This window comes from Ambystoma mexicanum, chromosome 3q (genome assembly GCF_040938575.1).
Source record: "Ambystoma mexicanum isolate Mex_15411 chromosome 3q, UKY_AmexF1_1, whole genome shotgun sequence".
Taxonomy (NCBI): Eukaryota; Metazoa; Chordata; class Amphibia; order Caudata; family Ambystomatidae; genus Ambystoma; species Ambystoma mexicanum.
Genome location: NC_090926.1, coordinates 127680504 through 127700806, shown reverse-complemented (window position 1 = coordinate 127700806; position 20303 = coordinate 127680504). Strand labels below are relative to the sequence as shown.

The following is a 20303-nucleotide window of genomic DNA, read 5'->3' as shown; positions in this document are numbered from 1 at the left end:
TCACCCACCCTTGATATGATATGGCATTTGTAGCGAGCCTATACACAGGTGTTTCAAGAGAGAACATTCTTTGGTTTGTTGTTCTTCCCATCCACCCACCCTTCTTTGTTGGTTGTTCTTACAGCTCCGGGCTGAGAGGTTCTTTTCAGAAACGTTGGTCACAGTTTCAAGATGTGGAAAGTGCGTGATCCGGGAGCTTTGCTGGATTTTGTCTTCATATTTTATCATCTGGTATCTGGTCTGTGCAGTGGACATCTGGTTCAAGACAGCTTCAGAAAGAGGAGTTGGGATTGGAGTAAAGGACTTATATAGAGAAGGGTCCCTTCTCATTGGTCTCCTGCAGGGCATGACCTGTCCTCCATGATGGTTTGGGCAGTCACCCCCTGCATTGACATTCTATTTAGTTCTGTTTTTTGAACTTTTTTTGTTTGTAAAAGTTTTTTCTTTGCTGCTGTGGTTTCAGAGTAAAGATTGTAATGCATAATACTCGCCTCCTTGTCTTTAATAGAATCTAAACCCCCTTCTCACGCTAGTGAGGGGGATTAGTCATTACCGGCTGGGTTTTCACCAGCATAGCTGTTTATTAGGGGAAGGGCACGGATAAAAAAAATGCAGCAAAAGTCAAATAAAATGGGAAACTCGAGTGAAAACAATGCAAAAGCCCATTGAGTACAAGCACGCGGCCTTGCAAAATACATCAAAATGGCCAGTATTTTGCTGTAAAAAGGGAGTCGTGCCATTTGATTGGCCAGCTGCAGTTTAGCTTCAGAACATCTGCAGCGTTGCAATCACAAACCTAATGTGTTGTTCCAGTGCAGAGCTGGCTGGAGCACCTGATCTGTGCCACTCGCAGAGAAGCAGTATTTCCCTTGTACACTCGAAGTGTAACCAGCGCCTCTCCCAAGGAAAGGGAACGCGCCTTCCAGTACATGCGGCAGAGTCCAACCCTTCCTTGCTGCTTTCAAGACCCGGTGGGGTCCACTGTTAGAGAGGACGAGGACTACACATACAGCCACCGTTTGGGGAAGGAGTCAACCCAAAGGGCATTAGTTGCAGGTTAGGGGTGCCAGTATAAAAAACAAGATCAATTCAAGTTCGACAATTTGCCAGCCTTTCCTCACAAAGTAACCTTTCGCCTGGTTTCTCACAAGCCAGACTGAAATGCCCAAAGCGTTGACTTCCGTCTACATCAACCCTCATCTCATCAGTGTAACCTAGGAACTTTTGCTATTCGCATATTGTTAGAGACCATTGGAAAATTGATATAACCATTTAGTACAGTTTGATATTTGCCTAGTTGAAAAATCAAGTTGACTTTAGATTATTATCTGAATGGTGGGGATGTGGGGGAGGGGTCCAAAATGCCTCCCAGCTGTGTCTGACCATTCGTAGAATAATGTTGGGAATTCGATAAAGCCCAGCACGTTGTGCTTAAAGAGCTCACCTGGGTATGTTTGTTTCCGAGTCTGAGTCTTCTGAGGTACTAAGCGAAACCCCCAGTGTCAGATGGACCACAGCCACAAACGCACTTACTCACAGAGGTCCAGTAGGGCACTAGGCATGGGTTGCCACGGTCTCCCATGCTGCAATTACCCAGGAGATGTGGGTATCTGCCGTCTTCTATTTCTCTCCCATCCCTGCTGCAGCTGTTCAATCAATTTCACGCTCAACTACTGCTTTAATTAAAGTTCTTCACCATTTTCCATTATTTGCTGCCATAAAAACACTAATACAAATACAATGAAATTGGCAACCTTGTTGGCTGTCTCTGCATAGAAGCCACTGTATGCATGATCATGGAGTGTAACTTACATCCAGAGGCGTAGCCAGGATTGTCTAACAAGTGAGGCCTGAAGCTAATGCAGTTGGGCCAACCGCAGTGACATTAACATCGGTAAAGGCCCACACAGTGCTCTGAGTGGGCATTTACAGGTTTTGGGTGGGCTTTGCCCCTCAGGCCCCACCCTGTCTACGTCTCTGCTTACACCTCTTGCATGCAAGCCCCAGTTGGAGGGGTTGATGAGCACCGTGAAGAAGGTAACTGCTTAGGAGGGTGCCAGTTTCCAGTGTACACACCTCTCTTCCCTTGCATCGGTTATGAACACTCAGTCCATACTCTTAATTTTACTGAGTTCCAAGGCACTTCACCTTACTGTGAGCTCCTTAGGGGTGTGGACATGTGAAGAAGGGCGGAGAGCCAGGGGATTTAGAATTGAACACCATTAGGCGGTGCCATCGCATTGGCACATACAATCACCAGTTATCCAGGGCACCTGATTAAACACTGAAATTTACCTCTGAAGCTTTATAAAAGTGCAAAACAGGCTACTGGCAGCCTGTTGTGTGTGTTGGGTAGTGTTGGCCAATCAACTGAGCGAACAGATGAAAAATGTGCCAACATATGGAAAACATTGGGTATGCGGAATAACATTTGTAAGAAGGAAGTGCATGCCATTGGGCCCTGGGGGTGTGGACCCATCACATTTCAAGATGTGGTATAGAGTATAAGGGCTACGGACACATAATGCACAGCAAGTACATACATAATACACTAAAAAGCTTGCAATTAGGCTTCAGGAGGATTAGAAGCATCATAGTAAAGGACTAGATATAACCACAGGGAAAGACATTTATCCATCGCTGAACTCGGAGCGCTTTCATTTAGGAAGCCTTTTACCCCGGTGCAATATATATTATGCATGAACGAGTGGGAGGTGAAGTAACTGCTTTCAAGGCAGAAGGGACATGATGTCAATGGTTGTTTGGAAGCGAGAAGGAGGGTATAACGCGGAGTCGTCCACACTTTCTCCCAGTACCCGGGCTCGGAACTTCTATAGCAGCGCATGGAGCCAGGCATACAACTGATCCCTTTCATTTAAAAAGAACCACAACAGATAAACGAACACGCCAAGAAGATCCTTCTGGCCGTTTTGTCAATAAGAATACAGTTTTAGGATTTACAGAAAGAAGTGATGTGCATGTCGTTTGTAAAAAGTCTTTAGCATGCAGAGAGAATGTTCATTCCTTTGGCTCACCACTAAGAAATTGCCCAGGTTTTGGCAATTAGAAGAACGGCAACTTTGACATACCTGGCTTTTGCTTCTACCGTACAGACAGTGTGCAGCTGTCCAAAAGAGAGGGATTCACATATAAACACTTACCTGGGTCTATCCGGAAGCTCCAGTTCACTGTCCACCTCCCCCTCTTCCTCAGAGGATACACCACGTTTCTAAAGAGAAAAAGACACAGACTGGGCATTAGCAAAGCAGCCATCTATTAAATTATCCCTCAATGATACTCATACGTGCGGGTTCCATCACCAGGCACGGAGCCCATGAAGTCAGGCTTTACCTGACTCCTAGACACTGCCGCACGGTAAAGAAGTTCTGCCGGTGTCAGGTACTGACTGCCAGTCCTCCCGGATTTGGTCACAATGCCACTTGAACATGGCTCGCGCTCACTGTCCTCGCTGGGTTGCAGTCTCTGAGCGAGGGTTGGCAACCCTGGCCCCTTCCCCATAGGGGCTGCCGTGGCCCCTTCTGCTCCCGCCCGGCCTGACGGAGAGTCTGGACTGCTTGAGAAGGGGACAGAGATGGTGTCCTCACTGGGAGTCTCACTGCGAGGCTGCTCCGTTTCATTAGAGTTCTCATCGTTGACAGGGGAGGATTCGGGGCTTTGGCTGCTCTTCTTGGCGTCTACCTCGAGGGTGGTGGATATGAGGTCGGGGCTGGAGGAGGACATTTTGCGCAATAGGAGGTCATGATGGAGTTCCCTTAGGGCCATGGAAGGCTCAAAGTGTTTCAGTCCCGGAGCAACAGCACAGGGCACCTCCTTGCCTGACTGGCTGTTGACCACCACTGAGTTTTCTTGGGTCACAGTGGCCTTCACTCCCACAAGGTCTCCATAGCTGCCCTTAGTGTTGGCCTTGCGGTAGCGTGGCTTCCCTCGACGTGTGCGACCCGGCGATGTGGAACCTTTCTGGCACACAGGGATGGTCACTTGGGTTATGTTGGAGTCCAGTTTTGGTAGAATAACCTCTGTCTTAAGAATATCTGGTCTGTAAAAAAAAAAAGTGCATTATAAATTTATGTCTGCTCACAGCATGGGCCCAGACCCTCCCTTCCCACTCGCCACAATGGGAGATTTTTTTTTGTTTGGTCATCTCCAAAAGTCAGCCTTTGAACAGGTGCAGATTTGCTGATGAAAAGATCAGTCTGGAATTTTATCTTTTAGGCTTTGCAGGTAAGGGCGCCTGGTAGTGTAAGGTGGGATTTTAATACAGCACAATTAGCAAGAATCCCCTCCCCCAACATGCAGTGGAAGGAGGCACGCATTTGGGTTTCCCCATCTCCCAATTTGGGTGCATGAGTACCATGGTGTGGGAAACGAACAAGACTTCATTGAATAGCATACATGCCGCGATGCCAAAGGAGGAGCGATATTTGGAGTGGGAACACTGCATTCAGTAATGTATGCAATGACTGATAGCAATGGCCTGCTTGAAGGGCAATGGCCAAGACTCTATTGGAGGGTGTAAGCAATTGATGTGGCAATGAGCGAGGTTGCATTAGGCAATAGTGTGCTAGAGCTGGACATTGCTGGTGCGAGGCTACTGATGTGGGCAACAAGCTAGGCTCCAGTGATGAACTGATTAAAGAACTAACGACGAGCCATTGACGTGTGATGGTCACACACCTGAAGAGTGCTTCAAAGTCCACTGATGTGCATGAACATGAAGGCAGCGTGGAAGGAATTTTATGAGGCAACCTTAATCTGCAATCAGAGATTTTGCAATAAAGACTCCTCATCACTGTGTAAAATGTCACTGATGCGGGTAATCACATGGCATACAAATCCCATTCTATACAATATGAGTGTGCCCGGTTTGGGTCTATTTGACCTAAAAAAGTTTGACCTAATAACATTGGATTGAATTTATTTATCCTTTTTTTTGGTCTAAAATGCGGGGGGAGATCCCCCGCAACAAGCCACTTCCCCACAACCAAATCTATACCCTTACCCACCTCCATATATATATATTTCATTACATTTTACCGAAAAAAGGTCAAAAAAAGTCTATCAAATGTTTTAGGTCAAATGCTTTTAGGTCAATTATGCTAATACCGTGCGACCAACACATGGAAAAGCAGTACAAAAAGATATGCACACAACAGTTTAATTAGGGCCATCTCTTTGGAGTTATCCACTCTGACAGGCAGAGCCTTACAACCTGTCTTACAAGGCTTCCTTGTGTAGGGTCCGTTAGAGGAGGCGTGATCTGCCCTTCCTTACCGCTTGCTGTGCGGGGAAAGTTTCTGTGGGACGTTCCTCTTCTTGATGAGTTTCTCCACAGTGTTTCCGTGCAGGACGGCACCAGGAGCTGTGCGGGACGAGTGATGCTTAAATATTCCAGGGTATTTCTTGTCCAGCGTTTGCTCGCGCCTAGTGGAACAGGGAATGGGTTAGTGTTGTGCTGCTCCCTGTCTGCCCAAATACAGATTGCACATCCCTTTCCGCCTCCCAAACCGAGATCGGGGGTGCACAAACACCTACTCAATCTCCCTGTGGCACCCTTGGAGCAAGTACCCGACAGCAAGCAAAGGTCAGTGTAGACAGTTGCATAAACCGCTGTCCTGACGTGACCTGGGCAGCACCGTTGTGGCTTCTCTTTCCAGATTGGAGCGAACAACCGTCCCACAGGGTCCAATAATATGTTCATATACGGAGAAAGCGTTGTTAAGGTAACAGGGATTACCGCCCCCTCGGGGACCCACGTTGCGCTTGAGGCAGGAGAATGCTGTGTTTGTTTGAGAGGGAGCCTGGGAGCCTGGGAACCATGGGTACTGTGGCAACACCATGTTTTCCACAAGTATTTTCCAGAGACAACTATTTTCAAGTCCATCCCCAGTGAGAAAGAGACTGTATATGGTCTCTAAGAAAAAGCAAGGACACTTCTCTCTTTCCTTCTTTTGAGTGATGGTTCTGTGTCCTGCTATTCAATGACAGGTTCATGAGGTGGGAAACCAATCAACAGCCAGGAATATGACTGCAGAACACAAATACAACTCCCCCACAATGACCTCATTCTCTATCCTCTCTTGCTAAGCTAAGCATTGCTGCCTTGCGATTGTTAAGGAGCATTAACAGAGTTTATGCCCCACCAAACCCATTTGGTCCGAAAATATTGGAATCATTCTGTGTGGGTCATTTTCTATAAAGTGTTAAATTGCATTGAAGGAAGTTTTTGTTTGCACAAAAGTGCAAAAAGGGCCCCCTGGGTGCAATTCTCATCTTTCCGGATTCACAGTGTAAACGGAAAGCGTTAAACCTGGCATTAACAGGTTTAACACATTTCTCTTCCACTATGATTGAGGAAAATCGTAAATGCCTGCCGCAACTAACGATTGCAGGGAATTTACAATGGATTACTAAGGGATCCGCCTGCTTTTACTAGTTGGTAAATGCAGGCGGATTCCATAGCAATCCATTGCATTACCACCAACATATACATCTCATGCTGGTGGATCGGCAACATCTGCTCCACTTTTCCTATCCACCTTGGAAATCCATCAAAATCCTCATTCTGTTTAAGATGACTACTACATCTTGAGCCCCGAGTCAATGCCTCTCAGGCCATTCTTTAATAGTCAATAAAGATTGAGTATTGCAGTTTTTGAAAATATACTCGTATGGACTCCCTTATGCTAAAATCAAGGATCAGTGCAATAAGACATTAAAAACAGTAAAATAAGTGTGCTAATCTCCCTTCTTATGCAGCGTTCTTACTGCGGGTGTGATTCAACAGCCATCTTGCTTTTTATGGTGCACATTGTCTCCTCCCTGTTGGGTCTTTCCTGACCCAGGAAGTAACTGAGCAGGAAGTGATATCAGAGTCCCATGTCTGGGGACGTGTTCAAGGAGTGGCCTGGGGTCCCACGTGCTACCCCTGGAATCTGACTGGCCACCCCAGGTGCCACCCTATTATCCTAAAGTATGATCATTACGGGTGTGTGCGATCGTGCTTCATGCCAGCCCTACATGGGCCACCCCAGACAAAACAGTCTGGACACGCCACTGTTATGAACTAAGCATGAAAAGTAGAAAAAGTATACATCTGCAACACGCAAATGTATATAACAAAATTGACTAGCCATGTGCAGGCTGATAAACACACAGACAACCCCCCTCCCGCCGCACCCCTGGTCAATTGGGGGTTAGGGGGTGGAGGTGCCAAATATCTTTTTGTGGTGGGAGAAATTACATTTTAAAATTAAATGCGGTTGCGGGAGCCGGCACATATAACAACAATAGGGTGCTGCGGCACCCTATTAAGATGATTATCTCCCCACTCCTGCACCGGAGTAGGGTGGCAATTATCTCAATAGGGTGCCAGCACCCTATTGTTGTTAAATGCGCCCGCTCACGCGAGTGCATTTAATTTCAAAATGACACTTCTCCAACCACGCCAGCTCAGGGTAGCCCTTGAAAGGCTCCCGAGCTGGCGCCCTGGGGGGATAATGGCGCCGTGAGGGACTATGGCGCCCCAGGCGGTCGCCTGGTCCGCCCTGCCCTAAGGCCGGCTCTGCACACAGGGGCTCATTTTGAGCTGGGCGTAACGTGAATGAAAGGCTTAAAAGCCGTAAGGCCTTAAAGCTTTTATGCCTTTCATTCACGTCACACCACATTTTCATGGATTTGTATGGCGGAGAGAAGGGGCGGAACGTGACTCATTTTTCCACTGCCTCCCTTCATCTCTGCTATACAAATCCAACAGCGTTTGCACTGGGATGCCTTTTCATGCATACGCAAATGCTGGGGTCTCCTGTGCAGTCCGCCAGGCTTTTGTGACAGCAAAAACCGAGGGGGAATCCATAGGAATCCATTGCAAATGCAGCATGCCGTGTTCACATTGCAGGCAGCGTTTACTCAATTTGCATGGCGGAGTGCAAAAGCACAGGGCAAAAGGCGGCGTACACGGTTGTACAGCACCCTTTGCCTTGCACTTTTGCACTCCATCGTGCAAATGATGAAAATTTTGCAGCGGAGACCCGTTTACGGAGCAGTGCAAAGGGAATGGGTACTCGCCGTCAAAATACAGGAGACTCGAAAATGAGCTCCACAGTGTCTTGCCAATCTTCCAAACACAATCGTTCAGGCACAATCACAGATTTCCCACAGTTATACTCTTGCACCGAGAAACGCTGTCACGCACCTTAGTGGTCACAGAGACTACGACGGCAGGCACACATTCGGACTACCCACTCTATTAGCAACCCTAAAGATACCGAAGTTGACATTATTTCCATGGCAAGTAAAAAGTACAGCGCAGAGGGTGCATGTTTTATTTATGAATATTATTAATGGTTTCATAATGCGTAAGGCCGCAAAAGTGTTCAAGTTCGCATACACCCTAAGCCGCTGACCCTACTCCAGGCCAATGACCAGGGTGTCCCGATATTACTTCCATACCTCAGCAGCTGATCTGTGCGGCTGAACCGCAGTCTTGTTATCTCTTAACAGATGCTCCCAGTTTCAGAAAGGACCGTGTTCTAGTAAGAGAAACCTTTCAGAGCTGCTGGGAATCCCCCATGCTTGGAATGCAATACAAAGAAAAGCAGCGTAGTCCCCCCCAACACTGCCCACAGCGCCCCAAGTGAGCAAGACATTCCCACCTCAGATTGAACCCCTTGTGCTTTGGCCCTGCTAATTAGTGCTTTGGAGGACATGCTATGATGCGGCGGGGATGATGAAACTCTGGAACGACTACCAAGCGGGGGATGCAGGGGGAAGTCCAAGGAGCCTGGCGAGACACAGGTGGGCCGAACAAAGAGAAGCCCCACGGAGGGGTTGGGTCTTCAGCGACTACAGAAAGTTAAATATGAAAAGAGTGCTAGGAAAGTAAACAAACTGGTCAGGTGCTACCAAGAGAGCCAAAGATGGAAACAGGGACGGGTGGGAGGTACGCAGGGGAAGGGTTGGGACATGCGAAGACCTGAAGAAAAGGGACGGGAACAGGCAGAATATCTCATGAAGAAGAGCTACAGCAAGGGATTGGTATTTGGAAATGGACAGGAGTAATAAGGCAATGAGTGTTCACTGAAAGAGTGGCAAGTGGGCGTGGTCCCAGGACAGACAGAAATGAGCAGTAACAGTTGGGCAGTAAGGATGCACTCCGACAGTTCTTTGCCTGTGATGTTGCAGTGGGCAGGGCAAGTGTAAAAGTCGAATATTGGTTCTAGTCAGTGGTCGAAGTGAGCGGGAGCGGTGCTCCTCTACTTTTTTAAATTACGTTTTACAGCTCCTATACTTTTATTTTAAAAAGAAACCGTTCCGGAATGGTTTCGTTTTAAAATAAAAGTGTAGGAAGACGTTGCAGCTTGCACTTTCAGTGCACTGCACTGAACGTTCCCTTAAACAGCAGGTGCAAGTGTTTAGGGGTTTGTATTGTGTGTGGGAGGGGGCGTGGTGATGGGGTTTGTGGGGAGTGGGTACAGGCCTGCAGGGAAGATAGTTCCACTACTTCTTTTTGTACACTTCGACCACTGGTTCTAGTACTAGTGTAGCTGTAGTGTGAGGCACTCAGAGCGGAGAGCTGGCGGGCATGTTGAGTACAGGCGGCAGATGGTGGAGGGTGGCAGTTTAAGAAGTGGGAGAATCGTTTCACTTCTTGCCTACCTCAAGAGATCTAGAATAATAGATTGCCTGTTACTGCCCAGCCCTCTTTCGTTGTCTATGATCACACAGCACGTGTGGGAGGATACGACGGGTGTAGTAAGGCAGTCAGCGAAACTGATAGCGGTGTGATAGTGTAGGACTCACCTGAGTAGTTCCCTCTCCTTCAACTCCAGCTGCAGCATCAGAGAGTTCAGCTCCATGTAGAGATTGTTGGCGCGCTCCAACTTCCGCTCGTAGTGCTCCCGGATATCAAGCGCGTGCCTGTTGAGAGACAGGAAAGAGAAACGGCAAGTGGAGAGTGTCAGCAGAGCTACCACATTGACAAGCTGTGGACAGTTGGTGAAGAAAATGCATTTTGCAAAATTTGCGTGAAGGAGCCAATGCTGTGTTTACGATACCAGAAACAGCCAGGGGATGCACCGGCCTGCTGCGTATGCTGCCGTAGCCGCTTCGCCCAGCAGGCCACCCTTGAGGCCTATGTACCCCCTCCTCCTCCAACAATAGGATCTTGCTGGGGGTCGGGCGGAGGGGCCCTCCTCAGACTAGCTGGCACCAGGCCAGGAAGCAAAAAGAAAGGAGGGACAGAACAAGGTGCGAAAAGGGGCATATGGGGGCGAGCTAGACCATCCCCTATTGTTGTGCACAAGAGCAGAGTATTATAAGGATGTCACAAAGGGGAAACAGATGGTAGACAGGTGTAAGAGTGCTGACCGTGCTTATAAACCCAACAATAGGGGATGGTAAAAAGGGCACAGGGGAATACAGTTAGTCAGGAAAGGGGGAAGGGGACAAATGTATGGAAAGCAGCGCAGCTACTTGGGGAGTTGGTAGAGGACTAGTGGTCGGTACCAGGGGAGAGCAAAGGGGGAGGAGAGTGGGGGGGTACAACCCCCAGGGGAATGACAAGCAGGCAACGGGGGTAAGGGAAGGGGGCAAGTGCAACAGGGAATGAAAGAGAACAGAAACCTGATGGGGGGACAACAATGGGTGAGTCACACAAGCAACGGGGAGCGAGTAGTAGGCCTGGAGACCGGGTGGAAGGGGCAGAGGTCAGGTACCGAGGTGTGAGGGGTAAGGAAGCGAGGGAGCGGTAGGACCCCGAGGCGAGGAATAAGATAGGGACCTGGAAGCTGGAGGCCAGGGTTACGAAGGAGTTGGGGGAAGGGAAAATTTAGAGCATGTACACCTGGCCAACGGGGTGCAAGGCAGGGGCGGGCTACAGGGGGTGAAAAGGTTTAACGATCCAGCACCTGGGAAAGTAGGAGAAGTGGAACCGGCTGCAAAATAAAGCCGGTGCCGATAGGGGGAGTGTTCAAAAAACAAGTTAACAAGTTAATAAAGTGAAAAAGTTGATGGTGGCAGCTCCGCACAACGGATGCTGCTCGCCATCAAGTTTGAGTTAAGACGAAGTTAAAGTGGAAAAGTAATGGCATCAGTTCTGCTCAACGGATGCTGCTCACCACCAAGTGGGGAGTGTCAGGGTGTGCAGCTCAGAGCAGTATAACCTGATGCTGTATTGCCAAGTAACAATTAACGGAGCACCTGTAAGCTACCTCCTGCTTAATAAAGCAACTGCGGTTTGTACATCCACAACCCGAGTCAGTGTCTTATTTCTGGGGGGGGGGGGATGTTGGTGGAGGTCATGGCAAAGGGGAAATGTTATGTTATTTTGCATTTGTATAGCGCCTTATGTATCATTGGTATGATCTCAAAGCGCTGGTAGGTTGAACACCCTCGGGAACCGCAGTTCAAGTCAGTTGAGAGAGAGAGAGAGAGTTGTAAAGTGCGTGGGCGCACCAGGTATGTGTGCAGCTGGTGTGGTTGTGTGATAGCTGCTTCTTACCGGTGGGTGTGGTGCTGAAGGGATCAGTTGAATGTGTTCAGTCTGGAGGGTGGCCATCCAGACTGAGTTCTGGCTGCGTTAGGCCTGAGGAGTCGCCTAAGCTAGCCGGTATGTGCTCGCTAGCTGTGTTTTATTAGGAAGATGCGTAGTTTGATGAGTCATGTTAGTATGAGAACAGCTTTACCAAATGTGTCATAGTACTGCTGTGCTCTAATTGAATGCTGGTGTATAGGAGAGAGTAAGAGTAGTAGTGTGATATTGTGGTAATCAGTCAAGTGTATGCGACCAGGCACACTCAATGATGTTGGGAATACCTTCAAAATTCAACTCTAATACAGTGATGCTATTAGGGCATATTCAATGATGTTGGGAATACCATCTTAATTCAACTCTAATCCAGTGACGCTATTGGGGCACACTCAATGATGTTGGGAATACCGTCTAAATTCAACATTAGCATAGTGATGCTATCAGGGCACGCATTCTAAGTTCAGTTTTAACACAGTGGGGCTATTAGAACACATTTTCTAAGTTCAACTTTAAACGGTGACGCTATTAGGGCGCACTTTCTAAGTTCAACTTTAACACAGTGATGCCATTAAGGCACACTTTCTAAGTTCAACTTTAAACAGTGACGCTATAAGGGCGCATTTTTTAGGTTCAACTTTAACCCAGCGATGCTAATGAGGCACACTTTGTAGATGGAACAAGTTACATACCTGTAACTGTTGTTCTCCAGCATGGGTCTGGCATGGATTCACATGCTCATGAATATTCCCCGTCGTCAGGCTGGGAATCCTCGGTAAAGAAAAAATCAGTATCAGTTTCGTTTCTGATCTGACTTTCTCAGTAGTAACCAATCAATGGTCTCTGGGTCATACTGCCCCCAGCCAATGACTGCCCTCTCCCTAAGCCCTGCTTCTGGCAGCCATCCTCAGATTTGGAAGCACGCAAAGTGGCAGTATGACCAAGTGAAGAGCCGCACAGGGGTAGGAGGGAGGGTTCGCATGTGAATCCATGCCAGACCCATGCTGGAGAACAACAGTTACAGGTAAGTAACTTGTTCCTTCTCCAGCATGGGGTCTGGCATGGATTCACATGCTCATGAATGACAATGCATTACTTACCGTAAAAGCATTTCTGATGGTTGTATCTGCTTAGATTCACATGCTGTGCATAGTCCGACATCCAGTGGTCACTGCGGAGTATTGCATTTTGTTTTTCGTAGTCGAAAAGGGGACGTCGACAAGGCGTGTCTGTAACACTATCCCTATAGTGACGTGCAGTGTACCCACAACCCCTCACGCGTCGAGGTCCCTCTGTTTGTATTTTTTCTGCCCTGAGGGAGCCTTCTATACGTGAGTACAGAAAAGAGAGAGATGTAGAAATATGTCTATGTTCCTTCCATCCGAGCGGGGAGGAAGGGTGGGCGCATGTGAATCTAAGCAGATACAACCATCATAAATGCTTTTACGATAAGTAATGCATTGTCTTCTGATGTTTGTTAATCTGCTTAGAATCACATGCTGTGCATAGACTAGCGAGCAGTACCCGGAGTTGGAGGTGGGTTGTGAGAAGGAGCAGTAGAGAAAAGATGTCTTAATACTGCTTGTCCCACCTGGGAATCAGATCTAGAGTGAGCATCTAGACAGTAGTGTTTTGTAAAGGTGTGTACAGAACTCAAGGTTGCCGCTTTGCAAATGGACTCAAGGGGAACGTTTGCAATGAATGCTATGGATGCCCCAGTGCCTCGAGTAGAGTCTGCTTTTGGCTTGAAGGGTAGTTCTCTCTTAGCAAGAGTGTAACAGAGAGTGATGCATTGAACAATCCATCTAGATATAGTGGACTTTGAGACTGCATCCCCTTCTCTTCCTGCTGCTACCGAGACAAAGAACTGATTAGTCTTTCTCAGTGGCCTAGTTCTTTCCATATAAAACATGACAGCTCTGCGCACATCTAGTGTATGCAGGCTCTTTTCTCCCAAATTGGAAGGGTTTTGAAAGAACATTGGTAGTTCTGTTGACTGGTTGACATGGAATTTCGATATGAATTTCGGTGCAAACCTTGGGTGTGTGCGTAGAACGACCTTATCTTTGTGAACTGTTACGAGGGGACTAGAATAGAAAGAGCCTGTAGTTCACTCACTCTCCTAATGGAGGTGATAGCTATTAGGAAAGCAGTCTTAAGGGTGAGGTCCTTAAGAGTTGCCTTGTGCATGGGTTCAAAGGGTTAACCCATGAGCCTGGTAAGTACCACATTAAGGTCCCAGCCGGGAGCTGGGTTTGCTATCGGAGGGTGTATCCTCTTTACCCCCTCCATGAAGGCTTTGATAACTGGGACTTTCCACTATGACACCTTAAGATGAGAGGTGGTGTATGCAGAAAGTGCCGCTAGATGGACTTTAATAGAATTGAACACTAGACCTGAGTCCAGTAAATGGGTCAGGTAAAGGACAATTTGTGTGGGAGAGCAGTGGACTGGGTTGATGCTCTTACCTCTACACCAGATGACAAATCTCTTCCACTTGCTAGAATAGCAGCGGCGAGTGTTGGGTTTTCTAGCTTCTTTGAGAATGTCCATGCATCTCTAAGGGAGTTGTAAATGGCCAAATTCTATGACCTCAGGAGCCAAGCTGCTAAGTTCATGTTCTGTGGGCATGGGTGTAGTGTCTTGTCCTTGTCCTGTGACAGCAAGTTGTACGGGCAGGGCAGTTTCACTGGTGGGGACAGGGACATCTCCATCAGGTGTGCAAACCATGGTTGGCGGGCCCACATCGGGGCTATCAGTATCATGGTGACTGGTTCCTGGTGCATCTTGTGCACTATCTTGTTCAGCAGAGGAGTCGGGGGGGAAAAGCGTAAACAAATTTCCCTGACCATGGTATCCAGAAACCGTTCCCCTTGGAGCGGTTCTGTGGGTATCTGGAGGCGTAATCTAGGCATTGTGAGTTCTCCAGAGCTGCGAACAGGTCTATTTCTTGGAAGCCCCATTGGTGTCTTCATGTAACCGCCATTCGTACTCTGAGGGCAGAGGGAAGTCTCTGCTGAGTTTGTCTGCTAGCAGATTGAGTTCCCCTGGTACATGTTGTGACAATAGGAACATGTTGTGTCTGAGAGCCCACTTCCAGATGTTCTGGGACAGCTTGGACAGTCCTGGAGAGTGAGTGCCTCCTTGCTTGTTGAGGTAGTACATGGCTGTGGTGCTGTCTGTGAGGACCATCACTGTCTTCCCTTGTAGGTGTGTCTGGAAGGCTTTTAGTGCCTTGAACACCGCAAGTAGCTCTAATACGTTTATGTGCTTGGAAGCTACGCTCGGAGTCCAGACTCCGTGAGCAGTCTGATGGGATAGGTGAGCCCCCCATCCTGTGAGGGAATGCGTCTGTGGTTAGAGTGGCTTCCACTGCGGGGGTGGCGAATGGTTTCCCCATTACCAGGTTTTCCTTCGACCACCACCGTAGCGAGAGAACCAAGGCCTGCAAGACCACCACTAGATCGTCCCATTGTCCGCTGGCCTGACACCACTGGCTGTTGAGCCACTATTGCATTGGGCGCATGCGCAGGCGCGCGTGAGGTACCAAATAAATACATGACGGCATCATTCCTAGCAAGCGCATTGCTTTGCGTACCGTCACCTCTCGACCGGCCACATATTGAGGAATCTGAAACAGCATATTTTGGACCCTCTAGTTGGAGGGGAAGACGAGGCCGTCCTTTGTTCGAATTAGAGCCCCTAGGAATTGTTTGATTTGGCTGGGGTCTAAGCTGGACTTCTTCTCGTTGATGGAGAAGCCCAGTTGGAACAAAAGGTCTACTGTCTTCTGGGTGTTTGAGAAGCATGTCTCGTAGGACTCCCCTGTTATGAGCCAATCGTCGAGGTAAGGGTATACCGGTATGGACAACCTGCGCAGGTGGGCCGCTGCCACTGCCAGTACCTTTGTGAATACCCTCGGTGCAGACGCTATGCCGAAGGGTAGCACTCTGAACTCGTAGTGTTTGCCCTCTATCATGAACCTGAGGTATTTTCTGTGCGCTGGCAACATCAAAATATGAAAGTATGCATCTTTCATGTCTAGTGTTGTCATGTAGTCCCCCTGAGATAGCAGGGGAATTACCTCCTGTAATGTTACCATACAAAACTTTTGTGGTTTTACAAATTTGTTCGCTGGGCGCAGATCTAGTACAGGGCGCATGGTTAGGTCCTTTTTGGGTACAAGGAAGTACACTGAATAAATACCTTCCATTACCTGAGATAGGGGCACTACCTCTATTGCTCCTTTCAGGAGGATGACGAGGTGTTCTGGTGACAGGCGTCGTCCCCTGGGAGGTCTGTAGGTGGGGGACCGATTGAACTCTATACAGTACCCGTGGGCTACGGTTGACAATACCCACCGGTCTGATGTTATTCCCTCCCATGCTGAAAGGAACGATGCTATCCGGCCCCCAACCGGAGACGCATGGGAGAGGACCCGAACCTTCGGGTCATTTGGTGTTACTTGCCGGGGTGCCTCTGGGGCTGGAGCCCCGGCCTCTGCCCTTGCCACGGGGTTGTTCTCTTTGGTTATACTGGTTACTGGTACCCTGATTAGGGGGCCAGTTGCCCGCAGTGTAATGCTGTTGCTGCTGCTGCTGTTGGAGTTGGCCACGAAAAAAGCACTTGTTCCCAAATCCCCGCCTGTTTGGAGGCTTTGAGATTTGGTCTAAGGTCTTTATGGTGTCAAATTCTTTCTTCGCATTTTCCAGTGCATCGTCCACTGCCCTTCCAAAGAGATTTGACTCTTCTATTGGCTTATTAATGAGTGACGCCTGCGTTTCTGCCTTGAAACCGGAATTGCGAAGCCAGACGTGACGCTTCAGCAGAATTCCCTGCACCAACGAACGGCCAGCAGTTTCTGCCGCATCAAGAGTGTTCTTAATGATGCTCTGGTTGACCAGAGCTCCTTCTGTAACTGTAGCTAATAAGCGAGTTCTTAGAGGTTCAGGGGCTTCTTCGATGTCCTGCTTAAGCTTTCCTCATTGAGCATCAGCATAGCTTGCCAACAATGTATTATTGGCAATCCTAATTGAAAACGCTGCAGAGGCGGAAATTCTTTTGCCCAAAGCATAAAGCTTTTTCCCTTCTTTATCTGGGGGTGCCTCGCTGGTTGACAGTGGAACCCCAGCCCTCTTCCTTGTGTTAGTCACCACTAAGGAGTCCGGGACTGAGTGACCCCTGATATATAATGGGTCTGACTGAGAGGGTGAGAACAATTTCTCGATTCTTGGATTGACCCCTCTTACCAGCGCGGGGGTGGACAGCGATGGGGTGAGTCGTCTCTTAACCGAGGCGAGGATAGGAATAGTTTGACTAGTGGGAGGTTTTTCTTTAATAATCCTTTCGATGAAATCAGTATCTGGGGTGACCTCCCCAGTTTCAACTTCAAAATGTGCTGCTGCCTTCCTCAGTAGCGCATTGGAGGTGGGCTGATAGTCTACTGGAGATGGGTTCCTGACCGGTGTGGTCTGAGGAGAAGAAATGTCTATAATGTCGGGGTCTGTAGACCCTGATGGCGACTGCCAGGGCTGTAAGCCACCTTCACCTGGGTCCTCTTCGTAGCCCTCCTCACCTATGTTAGTGTCATCATGAAAACCTTCTCCCTCTTGTTGGTCTTCATTATTCACAAACTCATTCTCTTCCTGGAAGTGAGAGTCCTCTTCAGTGAGGTCGTAAGAGTTCATGTCTTCCTGTAGGGGGTTAAAGAGCTTTGGGTATTTAGCCCATGGCCCCTCCTGGAGTACCTCCCTTGGCCTCTTGGGTGTCCTATTTTCTGGGATGGCCATGAACCTGTCTAGCTTGTCCGTACATGACTAGAACCTCTCTGCAGTCCAATAAGGTAGGCCAGAGCGGTCTGGGAGTGAAAAGGGAGTTCCCTCTCCCTGTAGTTGCTTAGTTCTGTCCCATAGCGTCGAAGATAGAGTCCCTTCGCCTTCTGAGAAACCCTCTCGCTGGCTAGGGTCTTCTGTCGACGGTGGGAGCTGTCCCAGCCTACCCTCCGGCGTCCTCTGTGTTTCTTTGGCCTTGTGAGCGGTTTTCGACGTGTCACCCGTCGTCCGTCTCTGGCCGTCTTTAGAAGCTATACGCGCGAGGCTTTCGGCAATCAGCTTCTCCGTCGAGGGATCGCTAGGCAGTGCAGAGTCTTTACTGGCAACGTACGCACTCTTGCGAGGCGCGTCGACTGAGGATTTGGGGTTAGCGCCCTTATTTACAGAAAGCCCAGTCACCGGTCGCGGAAGCGGTGGCGGGGAGGGCTTGCGACCCTTACGGTCGGCGGAAGACGCCGGTGGGCCCAACGCCTCCGTTGACGCTATGGCTGCCTTCGTCTTTGACGAATGCGTGCCGTGGGGTATGTGCTTATGTGTTTTCCTGTGTTCGTCCTTGTCGTCGGGGTGTTCATCCCCATAAGCGGGGCGTGAGCCGGGCTTGTCGGGGCAGGGGACGGACGACGAGGAGCGGGAGCGCTCCTTCGAGAGGTCTACAACCTCTGTTGCGGAGGCCGTGTAATCACTGTCCTCGTCACATTCGGCAGCGGTGGCAGTTGGCGAGGAGTCAGACCTAGACATCGCATAGGCTGCCCACCTTTTGACCCTGCGGTCCTTTAAAGTTTTGGGTTTAAGTAATTTACCGGCCGCACAGCCGTCCTCTTTGTGATCGAGGGGCAAGCAACGGTTACACCGTTTGTGCTTGTCCTTCCAGGTAAACTTGCCCTTGCAACGCGGGAAAAACCTAAAGGGCGTCCTCTCCATAGCTGAGGGCATGAAATGTGATTATGACCTCGAAAGAGAGGGAGGGGAAAGAGAAAGGCATTCTCAGAGTGTTAACAAAGAAATGACCAACAACCCCACTCTCCCTATTGTGTTAGGCCGGCGAGGCCCGGCCACGTGTTCGGCAGCGCCGAAGGATCTCCTCCGCTCGTCCCTCCGTCGAAGATCTTGCTCGGCAGAGAACAGCTTGGCAGCTACGTCGAGGGAGGGATCTATGTGTTATAGTTAATAATAATAAACGACCAAGGGTCGAGGAAATGATTTTGCAATGTCTCTTGAGGAGCTCTGCATAAAGGCAACCAATAACTGGGCGGAAAAAAACAATCTGAGGGACCTCGACGCGTGAGGGGTTGTGGGTACACTGCACGTCACTATATGGATAGTGTTACAGACACGCCTTGTCGACGTCCCCTTTTCGACTACGAAAAACAAAATGCAATACTCCGCAGTGACCACTGGATGTCGGACTATGCACAGCATGTGATTCTAAGCAGATTAACAAACATCAGAAATAATAATACATAGCAGTACACACATGCACAACCAACGGGAGGTGGCAACGGCTCAACATTAAGCATTACATCAACAACTCAACATTAAGCAATTCTTACCTCCTCACCAGGCTCACCTTAGGCGAACAGGTTGCGCAGCACTGCTTGGCCGACCCTGGACTCCTCCCTGGAATCCCAGTTGACGCAGTAGAATCTCGTGAAGGTGTGCGTCGACCTCCATGTAGCAGCCCTGCAGATGTCCAGCAGGGGCACACCAGACAAGAATGCTGTGGTAGCAGCAATAGCTCTGGTCGAATGGGCTCTCAGACGGCCAGGCAACGGCCGGTTTGCCAACCGATGACAGTGCATGATGCAGCCGGAGAGCCATCTGGAAATGGAAGCCTTCGAGAGAGGCTTCCCTTCGTTCACAGGTCCAAAGTTCACAAATAGCTGTGATGTCTTCCAAAAACTCTTTGTGCGGTCCACGTAGAACTTCAGTGCTCTAGCCACATCCAGCGAGTGCAAAGTCCTCTCGGCCGGCGACGAGAAGAAAACAGGTAACACCAAGGGCTCGTTGAGGTGGAAGTCCGACGGCACCTGGAGGGGTGCGTCCTCAGCACCACCCTCGTGTCGTGAAAAGTCAAGTATGGAGGCTTGCAGGATAGGGCCTGGATCTCTCCCACTCGTCGTGCGGAGGTGATGGCCACAAGAAACGCAGTCTTCCACGACAGGAACTTCAATGGTGCCGAATGCAGGGGCTCGAATGGCGCCCCCATGAGCCTGGTCAGCACCACGTTGAGCTCCCACGCCGGGGCAGGGGCCTTCACCGGCGGGAAAGATCGGAACAGTCCCTTCATAAATTCCTTCACCAGGCGATGGGACCACAAGGACGCCCGTCCTGTGGTTCTGGTGTATCGGGAGATCGCAGCCAGATGTATCTTGATGGAGGCGTGAGCCAGTCCAGCCTTGGCCAGCGACAGTAGGTACGGCAGCACTTGAGGGGCCGTAATCCGTAGAGGGTTAATCTTCTGTGCACGGCACCAGACAGAGAACCTCTTCCACTTATGTCCGTAGCACTTAAGAGTTGAGGACACCCTGGCCTTTGCAAGAACCTCTCTGCAGTAAGCCGGAATATCATACCCTCCAAACTCTAGTGCTGCAGGAGCCAGGCCTGCAAGTTCAGTGACTCCGGGTCGTGATGAAGTATGGCGCCTCCTTCTCTGGAGAGAAGATCCGCGTCCGTCGGCAGCTTGACTGGTGGGGACGCTGACAAGTCCAGAAGGTCCGGGAACCACATCTGCCTCGGCCACGCCGGTGCGATGAGGATCATCCTGCACCGGGGACCTCTTGAGCTGGTTGACGAGTCGGAGCAGCAACGGAGGGAATGCATATAGGAACAGGCCGTCCCAGGGGAACGAGAAAGCATCGGCCATGCTCCTCGGCTGGGGAAATCTGCTGGCGAACCTCTGGCACTTGGAGTTCGTCGCCTTAGCGAAC

At 49.4% G+C, this 20303-nt stretch overlaps 1 protein-coding gene across 6 annotated transcripts in view; it reads right to left on the bottom strand.

Moving 5' to 3' along the window:
* Positions 1-20303, bottom strand: part of MAP3K12 (mitogen-activated protein kinase kinase kinase 12) — a 533632-nt gene that overhangs the window by 83058 nt on the left and 430271 nt on the right. For all 6 annotated transcript variants that reach the window (XM_069653287.1, XM_069653291.1, XM_069653290.1 and 3 more), the window contains 4 exons: positions 9820-9936; positions 5293-5442; positions 3352-4057; positions 3162-3229 (listed from right to left, as the gene is read on the bottom strand). In XM_069653287.1, coding sequence (XP_069509388.1) covers positions 3162-3229; positions 3352-4057; positions 5293-5442; positions 9820-9936 — 1041 coding nt within the window. The remainder of the gene's footprint in view (positions 1-3161; positions 3230-3351; positions 4058-5292; positions 5443-9819; positions 9937-20303) is intronic.